General features: G+C 33.6%; 1 protein-coding gene across 1 annotated transcript in view; it reads left to right on the top strand.

Annotated features, from left to right (window-relative positions):
* Positions 1–7,654: 7,654 nt before the first annotated feature.
* LOC129223855 (gamma-interferon-inducible lysosomal thiol reductase-like) overlaps positions 7,655–10,245 on the top strand; it is a 47,028-nt gene continuing 44,437 nt past the window's right edge. The window contains exon 1 of the mRNA XM_054858216.1: positions 7,655–7,794. Within this exon, the coding sequence (XP_054714191.1) occupies positions 7,741–7,794 (54 nt within the window). The 5' untranslated portion in view covers positions 7,655–7,740. The remainder of the gene's footprint in view (positions 7,795–10,245) is intronic.

The raw sequence follows: 10,245 nt of genomic DNA, 5'->3' as shown, positions 1-10,245 counted from the left end.
GCTGGTACACAGATAGACGTGAAATGCTTATCGGCTATCATCAATGAAAGAGCTAATGAGATGGGGTGCTAATCGATTGCTTAATCTGGCGCCGAGTGCGTGGTGGGCCGGTCCCCAAGGGTAGAAAAAGAAGGCTTTCGTCATGTACGAGTCGACGGTTTTTTTTTTTTTAAAGGCAAGGGTCTTTCTAAGATTTTTACAAAGGTTTGAAATCCGTTTACAAAAATGAGTGTACCAATTTCAGATTTTCCAGTGTCGCCCAGTGGTTTGATTTCGCATCTTCTAGGCGACAGATTTTTTTCACTAGGCGACAGTAGTGTCGCGCAGTTCCTATGTTAAAAAATGCTCTGATACATGCGTCTGTCGTTACCACTTTGAAAATGGACATCTAATTGCAATGGTTGCTGTTTATATTTTACTAGCTAAGTATGTAAACGCAATACAAGAATTTTTGTATGAAAATTTATTTTTTTTTTCCTAAGACGCTTTCACATTCATTCAAAATAAAATTGGGATTTGCCGTAATGATTTTGAGTGGAGGGATTCAACATCAACTTTGCAGATGATAAAAATTCACCATTGATTGAATTTTTAAATAGATATTTTAATTTAATGATGTCCAATGATTGCAATTTTAGCACAACGAGATGTAAAACTACAATTGTTGCAGTATTTACAAAATATTTAAACAGATTCGAATCAAAGTTTTTTTTTTCTATTTTAGTTATATGATAATAATAATGATGACCAAGGCGTAAAAAAATCCTTATACTTTTGAAAAAAAAAAAAGATTTTTTGATATAAATCATATTTTTTTAATTTAAAAAAGGCTATATATACTCTCGTAATAGGTTAATTTACTTTAATAATTTAACTTAAAATCGATGTTTTGAAAATTTAAAAACAAGTAGATTTCAAATAACATGTCACCAAAACGTTTTCATATCATCATGCAAAACCAGTTTAATACAGCTCTGCATATGCTTCAAATTAAACTCAAAATATATTGTACAGTTGTACTGTTGCACATGAAAATGCATAAAAACAGGGCAAACATTAGCATTTGGAATTGCCAAATGTCTTTTTATCCATAAGCTTACCCCCCCCCCCCTTTTTTCGAAATGAAACCCGGATTATCTGGCATGCTGGACAATCTCATTGCATGTCGGCTTAGAGCAGGAATTCGTAAATGGAACGAGCTAGTCCAATCATTGACCAACCGCTCAGGCAAAATGCTCAAGACACGTGACTTAACAACGACGATTGGTTGACATGTTTTACGTGAACCTGGCGAAAGGCACCTGCTTTTTCCCAACGCTTTGCTTGAAAATCTTTCACGTGACTTGGTGGCTTTGATTTACGACTGAAAGTCTTCACTCCCTCCATTTTATCCCTTCTCAATGCATGTCAAATATTTTAGGCATGTTGGCTCTAGAGGAGTAATACAGTAAATTGATTCCTCGGTCCCACTTTATTCTTATAGGCGTGACAATCGTTGAAACTCATGGTAACAAAGAGGACGCTACAGGGAACCCCCTGCTTCCATTACGTTGCCATTGATTGGTGGATGCAGGCGTTCCGCTCAGCGCTTCTTGCGGTAAAAAGGGGAGACGTCCAATAAAAATAAACAAACTTTGAAACGCTGACATTGATTGATGGGTGAATGAGCTGCATCGGTTTAACACAGAAAAGTCATATCCTATATTACAAATGCCGAAGTGAGTTCGTTTGTTTTTCACGCTATCCAGCGTGATAAACAAACGCTATAAGTAAATAAAATTCATTAAATAACGCTACAAGCTAAAATAAAATGCAAAATATGCCCCAATGGGGTGGTTTCTTCAATCAAAAGTACTTCTTTTAGTCATTGAAATGGATAGAATGAGCAAAAAAAATTACATGGACCCAGAAAATACTTTCATTTTCCCAACAGTTTTTTTTTTAAATTAATTTTTTAAAATGTCTGATTTTTCAAACAAGGCGTGGTCTTTATGACGTCACAAATGATGCATTTTGGCGCATCTTTCTAACACGGTTCCACGTTATGATAATCAAGCAGCGAATTAAAATTGCCCTCTACGCTTGCTATCAACCATACCGTTGCCAATACACGTGAGTAAAAAGGCGAATTAAATATTTTGTTCTGTGAATGGCAACATTGAATGTCATTTCATCATTTGTGATGTCACACGACAGAATTGTAAACAATGAAAGCGCAGAGATTTAAGTATTTTTTTTTAAAGATTAAACTTAAATAAATTATTTAAAAAATTATCAGATCTTATATTTTTAAGCATGTTCTTTCAGAAAAAAAATACTTTTAAAATTTTGGAAACGACTCCATTCCATTATTTATAGTCAACCTCGCTGAACGACCATGTTACCAGTTAACGTAACCCAGCCACTAGATGGATACTGTCAATTTTAATGAAACGTTTCATGGTTTGGATTTTTACGGATTGATGGTACTCTGGTTATTATTTTGCGGGATTGACTTATTTTAATGGCAGGGGGCTTAATGGCAACAATGGGGTTGTTCTGATTTTAAAAGGTGCTTTTAAGAAAATGCTTTAGGGCTTTTCTAATGAAGATTTCTGGAACTATTCCAGATGGAGATTTTTAGAGGGTGATTGACGTGATTTGAAAATTGTTATGTCTAGTGTATCGTGGATTTTAGAGACCGTTTTTCTTACTCCGATTGGTATAACTGTTCTCCTCCCTCCTTCTGATGTGGATTTTTCTGGAATGTTGTTCTCCTCCTAATATGGTTTTTTAGGAACAATACTCAACGGAATCGATTATTTTAGAAAGGGCATAAGCCCTATTTTTCGCACAATTGAGTTAGCTGTGGTTTTTCCGTATTTTTATATGAAGAAACAGGATAGTGAAGAAGGGAAGGGAATCCTTGTACAACAAAGTAATTTATTTAGGGAGTACAATTTTTGTTTAGTGCAGAAATGGCACAAGTCCCGGGCTTATGCCGTTTCTGTTCTCAACGCGCAAGTAAGACGAAGTAAATATGACATGATCATTGAAAAGCTAGATTTTTTGGCGTAAAGGAGTAAAAACAATTAGCACCTTTGTTCTAGTATTCTTACGGTAGAAGCAGCTCCGTCATTTTGGGGAGTTAGGGAGGGAATGCCAATCCCCCGATCTTGAAAAGTTGATACTTTTTCGTATAAGTGGGCGTGATTTTCATTGCATTCTGATAAAACTTGCATAGAGTATTCACCCTTTACAATCCATCCCTCCCTCTCCCTGGAAAAATTCGAAATCATGGGCCTGAGTAGAGGTAAGGCAGAAAAGTATCGGAAGGAAATTTGCTGATTTATAAGGAATTTTATCAACATCACTAGGAACTAAAAAACTCTACTCTTTCAGTGATGTATACTGTCCAATCACGGATTGTATGGAATTTTCAAACGTCCAGATGAGACGAATCTATCTGAATGAGGGGGAAAATAAAAATTTGATGCACGTATTGCGCTTATTTGAATGAGACTCTGCTTCTGCAAAAGGTGACATCGCTAAAAATAATAGATTTGTCTATTTCCGGCTGTAAAATGGATGTTTGTCTTTCCATACAATCCGTGGTCAGATAGTACGCTGGCCAAAATAAGAACAACACTGTAGGAGACTTTTTCTAGCAATAACACTGAAGAAATTTAACAAGATTGCTCATAACTTTCCTCTGAGAGGACATTCGTTTGTCGTTTGCGACCGGGATTTGGGATAGTAAAATGAATCTTAAACATTTATGACACATTAGCGTCATGTGAAATCCAATCACTCATAAGTGAAATTCTGAAATTAAACCAGGAATCACCGTAAAATCTGCTGAAGCCAATGAAATCTGTAACTGCTAAAATAGGTGCCCTTAATTTTTTAAGAGAACTCTCAAATTGAGATTTTGGAAAAATGATTCTACGGACTGACAAATGTTTTGAATTCTCAGCATTCAAGACGCTTAAATATTCGACAGAACACCAAAGAAACGGTTTCAACTATTTTATACACGGTTTTCAAGCAATGCTTGCAAAATAACGCTTGTCAGCTGAACTACCTTTGCCAATATTGAGTACAAAGAGAAATCTTTCATATAGCAAGAAATAACCGATATCAAGATGACTATTTAGTGCAATTTTGAATATAATCATATAAATATTTGCACTGAACTTGATTTACAAAACTAGACACGAGAAGGGTAAGAAAAGATTTCCATAGATGATGTATTTGATGAATGTGAACAGTTTTTTACACAAGTGAAACTTTTGCCTTTTCTCAGTTTGTCAATTTTTATTCTTATTTAATTGTTTTACATCAGGCTTTATTATTTCGCAAAAACAAGACGAGAGAAAGATAAAAATACAAGATATATATTTTCTAAAGATGGCAATGATTTTATGTATACAAACTTCACTAATTATTTTTGCCAATTTGTTAGATTATTTTTAATGATCATAAATCGGTTTAAAACAAATCTCTTTTACTTGATTTACATTTTCATCACTCTAAACTAGACTTTCAGGTTGTTGATTGCAGAAAGAACATAACACCCCAAATAAAAAAAAAATTAATTAATTTCAGTGATTAAATGAAACATAATTTAAGGTGAGGTAATGATCCTACAAATGGTTAGATTATTCATAAAAATTCTTGTGGAACATAGTTCATTTTTGAATGAAAAAAACACTTTTTATTGAGTCCTGAAAAAAATCATTTGTGGGACTTGAAATAATGATTCAAATGTGGATTTTTCGTGTCTGTTGACGTTATTTTATGACTGTGGTCTTTAGTGGAAACAATTTTCGTTATACAGTCAAACTCGCTTACAACGAACCCTGACTTAACTAGAATCTGCATTTGACGATGAAATCAGAATTACTTGGTGGGTAAAATGTTAAGCATAACTCGCTTTTAACAATCAAAACCCGCTTAAAACGAGCAATATTTTGAGATTCATAAAATTTCTATTGACTTCAAGCTCAGTTCATTTTTTTTAATGAAAAATTCCTTTAACTTTCCAAAGACAACCAATAGTTAATGATGAGTCAGAAAGCCTGAGAACAAGTGATTGCTGCACTTTTCTTAAATTTGTGTAGTAGAGAAGCATTTAAAAAAAGTACTTGTCGAATAGTTGCTGCCAACGTTATCACTTCCGAGGTTATTGTAGCTCTAATTCAAATTAAAACAGCTGAAACAATCATGAAAGGGACAACGATAATGACAAATATGAAGAATTTCAAGCTGAACCACTCAGAAAATCTTCAAATTATTTTGGGAGACCGATGTGCAAATGATAATAATTTTCGAGCCATGAGCATTTCTCGAAAAACAGTAAAGCAAAAAAGAGACAATAAGACCAGTTCAAAGGATATTAACTAACTCCTTTTAAACTGTACAGAAATAAAAACCACACAAAGCAAATGTGTTTGAATTTTTGCGATTTTTTTCGCCAACCCGTTTTTTACGAGCACTCCGTTATAACGAGCAAATATCGCTCGCGTTGCAAGCGGGGTCAACTGTACTTTTTATTTTATTTATTACTAGTGGTACCCGCACGGCTTTGCCCGTAAAAGAAAATTAAAAGGTCTTTTGGTTCGCCTGTATATTTACAAATAATGTATAATGAATTTCTCGCCAATTGGCTTGCCCATGTTACGGTTCCACGTTATAATTACTTGGTAATTTACTCGTCCATCTTATGATAATTTTGCCCGGTAAAATGTTCCTAAAATTGGAATAGAGGAAGAACAAAATCGAATTTTCGAAAAATCGCTTCGAGGTGCACACCCCCATGCTAAACTAATTCTGCGCCAAATTTCACGAAAATCGGCTGAACGGTCTAGGCGCTATGCGCGTCACAGAGATCCTGACAGACAGAGATTCAGACAGAGAGAGATCCGGATAGAGAGAGTTTCAGCTTTATTATTAGTACAGATTAAAGAGCATGTGTGTGACGGGATCTCCGTCTTTTTCTCCTCTAGGCTACAATCGAGATAACTCGCGCAGCGGCACAAGTTAAAGAAGATCGGGATTTTAAAGAGAAATATTTACTTTATTTCAGAACTATCGATCCTATTTGAATGATAATATTTCGAGTTAGCCCGTGTAAACTTTTTTCCTTCATTTACACTCATCCTGACAACATCTGTATGAACGCGAGCGAAGCTGCAAACAGAAGGGTGATTCCACATTCACATGTAGACAATTTAGATTAAATCTTCCTTGTAATTTCATCTACAATGACTCCCAAAAGTGTTCGAACACTATGAAATTTTTTAAAAGGACCAAAATAACTGGAAAATGAATTCAAATATGAAGTCCAATAATTTTTAACATCATTTCTATGTCATACTAAGTAAAACCCTGTAGTTTTTTCAAAATATTGAAAGATCTTCTTTTTGAAATGGGTCGAAAAAACGAAGAGGCAGAAAAATATTACGCCGCAAAAGTCATCGTATACTCAAATATTTTCGAATAAATTCATGATTAAAATTATCATATGTCATTTTTTATTATTATTTTTGCATTGTGTTGGCCCTTAAAAATCATTTGGCTTTATTTTTTTGTTTATTTATTCCTTAATATTGTGCGTAAAATGGCTGGTATTCGTAAAAAACCACAAACACTATTCGTAATTTGAAGTTTTTCCTCACAATGGAGGTAAATTGGTTTCAAATGTCTCTAAATTAGTTAATTTATTTCATTCTATGGTAAAGTGCTTGATAAAATGCTTTAAAGAAAAGAATCGACCAAAAACAAGGTAGGAAAAGGTCAACCGGCAAAGTTGACAAAGCGTGATTGGAGATTTACTGTTAAAAAAATTATGAAAAATACACATTTGAGTGATGTAAAAGTTTCTGCCGAGTTAAATGAAAAGTTTTACATTTAATTTTCATCTTAAAATTGATTCCATAAAGCGTCGGATTCAATAAAGCTGGATTTGATTCTGTTTTTGACAATTTAATTCATTAAAGCGGCTGATTCTATTAACCACTGATTCAATTAACCGGCGACCACTGTAATTACTTTCTAGTAACAATTTCTAAAAGAAACAAATATTGAGCAATTACACAGGAAATCAGTCATTTTGTCCCACATGTGACAGCTCTATATTTTACGCCAAAAGTAACATTTTAGGAAGTAACAAGCAAAGATTTTTTACCCAAGAAATCACACAGACACGTGTGATTTCTTAGGCAAATTTTTTTTGCGAATCACACGTTTAAAAAAAATATAGATATGCCATGTGCGGGACAAAATTTCTGCCCTTTCGTGAAATGACCCAAAAGCTTGTTTAGAACAATAAAATAAAAAATTATTCAAAACAGTGGTAAAAGATATTCGCCTATTGTTGCGAAATTATTCTTCGAAAAATCAACTATGTTCAATGTAAAAATTTGAAATAAAAAGAGCAAAAAAATTCCAGGAGTAACATGCAGAACCCAAAAACGTCATTCAAATAAATAAAAAACAGTAAACATTACGCAATAAAAGTAGCTTCAACTCGCTTCTGGCAAAATTAGCATTTTTGTAAGGTATCAAATTAAAGTTTTTATTCAGAATCTCAAATGTGTTGTGATTAGAATCCCCTCGTAACTGGCTGCTTTTTGAGTTCACCTTGAGGTCAATTCGCCAAGGATGTCGCCGGACGCGTTTAAATTCCGCCACGGAAATGTTGCTAACTTATTTCTTTCAACGAGAACGCAGTAGTTTGTCAACTCTCAGAGATTCGACATGGGTTCATTTTCCCTTTTCTACATCATTTCAGTTACCGCTTTGTTGTTTCAGGTAAGCCGCACATTTTCCTGTTTCTCCTCGAAAATGTATTGTACGTACTCTGTGCTGTTATGACTATGTCGGCTAATATGATCGCTCTTCAAAACCGTACTATGGCTTGAAAATATGATATAATCGTAAATTTTCGGTCACACATTTAATTACATGATCTAAATAAATAAATAAAACTAAAATAAAAATCGATTGAAAATTACTTTCTTATATTTTTAGAATGTCGTTTTCTCCAGAATGCCTGATTGGTTAATAACGAGACGAATGATTCAAAAAATGCATATTAAAATGAAATATTGCGTAATTTGTTGTTTTTTTTTTAAATATCGTAAGTCTTTAACTAATCATAATTTAATATCTATGATACAACATACGTAATGCTGTAAGGCTTTCTCGTGGAAATCTATTTACATTTTACATGAAAAGTGATGTTTTCATTTATTTAAAAATCATGACGTTATTTTGTTTAAATTGTTCACTGCTTTGTGGGCAGAAAAATTGATTCAAAACACGCCAATATCATAAAAATGAAGTACGGAACAATTGTGTGGAGTATTTTCTCAATACCGTATGATTTTAATTAATGATAGTATAATATTTATGGTATAGTTTCATTAGTTGCTTTCACGATGCAGTTATTTACGAAAAAATCTCATGGAAGTTATCGCAAAAACAGTATTTTCATTCACTTTATTTCGAATTCTATTCAATGAATAACACTTTTTTTTTAATTTCCTCAATTCAAAACTTCATTTTATATACTCGCGTTGATTATTCAGTTAACCAACCCGTCAATCAATTGATTTTTTAGTCTACAAAACTTGTAGGTGTTGTATGTAACCGCTTCCCGATATTATTTTTTCTTTGAAAAATGGCTCGTATTTATTTAAATTGGTTTATATAAACTGACTTTTCAAATTCAAGAATTTGAAAAGGAAGGAAGTTGTAGCCAATGAGTCTTTTTGTTGTGTGCGTGGAAAAAAAGTGCCGTGCAAAACATATTAAAAATTATCTATTTGCAACTGGTTGAGTAATTTCTATCTCACTAGGGAAGGGGGAGGGAGAGAAAGAGTTGATACAGCTCTTCTGCGCTCCCCGACGATTCTCAATGCTTTCACTTTTTGTGCTAAAATTTTAAAGGATTTAGATTTTTTTGGAAATTATTGTGAAAGGCATGTGAGCGTCAAATAGGACGGACTTTTTTTTGGTTGACTCAGGGGCGTGCCCAGAGGGGTTAGGAGAAGGGATACCTTTTGTACCAGGCCCGAGATTTTCAAAAAGAGGAGTCAAATATTTGTGGGACGTAAAGGTAAACAATATAGAGGGGGCCCCGTAAAATTTATTTGTGACGGGTCCCAAAATTTTTATGAATGCGCCTGGTTTGACCTTGAATAAACACAGACTTGAAACATCAACTTTAATTAAATATCTCTTAAACAAATTTTTCGATGGGAAAGGGCAGTGTTATCAAAGAGCATTTCAAAAGAAAATAGTATACCCTGTTTTCTGTAATTGTTCCTTACGTTATGATTAGTGATTGCAATAGTTTTGAAAATGAAAATTTCGCTATATAACTTAATTAAAAGGACACTTGTAGCGAAATTTATTTTTTGAACTTTCAGATCTGCCATTACGCCAAGAGTTCCATAAAAACCGTCATTTTTTCAAATGCCTCTAAAATCTGTTAAACGAAAGAGTGGAAGCTCTCCTTTTCAGGGAACGTAGTGCTCAATGGTACTAAACTGTAAAAAAATAAAATTTTAAAATTGGAATTTTTGAGAAAAAAAATATTTTAAACTTTTTTTTTCAAAAGATTGTAGAAAAAAAATAAAGCACATATTTCAAAATGTTGCATGTGTTTAAACAAGAACAAATATTCTTTTAAATAAAACAAACCGCAACAAAATATGTTCTACTGTTCTTGAGATAATGGACTTAAAAAAGTTTTGACGAAAATCCCCAGTGAGAAATTGACAGACGGCCATCTTTGGCGGCCTGTATCTCGGCCCTGGAATTTTTTGGGCAAAACGAAAAAAAAAAAAAAAAAAAAAAAGCATGTTAAAATTTATAAAAAATTAAGAAATATGTTAAATTTAATAAAATCAGATATATGTTAAATTTAATAAATAGATGGAAACCCATCTCCAGCTCAGTCACTTTCCTATGCCGAGCTGATGAGTGCTAATAAGCACGAAACTGCAGTCCTCGGCCGGAAATGACTGAGCTGGTGGTGTATTTCATGTATTTCTGTTTTAGTCCTGGCTATTGGGAGGTAATTTACTGAGTATACTTTATATTGCCCATTCTTGATGAAGCTTGAACAGTTCAACAGCTAAAGTTAAACAAATAGAACTTTAACACTTTAGAAAACTGCAATGTTTTTGTTAGGTTTACGCATAAACAATGATATGCACAAGGAAGGGTGTGGTTTGAAAAGGTTGAGAACCTCTG

Source organism: Uloborus diversus, chromosome 6, assembly GCF_026930045.1.
Source record: "Uloborus diversus isolate 005 chromosome 6, Udiv.v.3.1, whole genome shotgun sequence".
NCBI classification, from domain to species: Eukaryota; Metazoa; Arthropoda; class Arachnida; order Araneae; family Uloboridae; genus Uloborus; species Uloborus diversus.
This window is presented reverse-complemented; position numbering and strand designations above follow the sequence as displayed.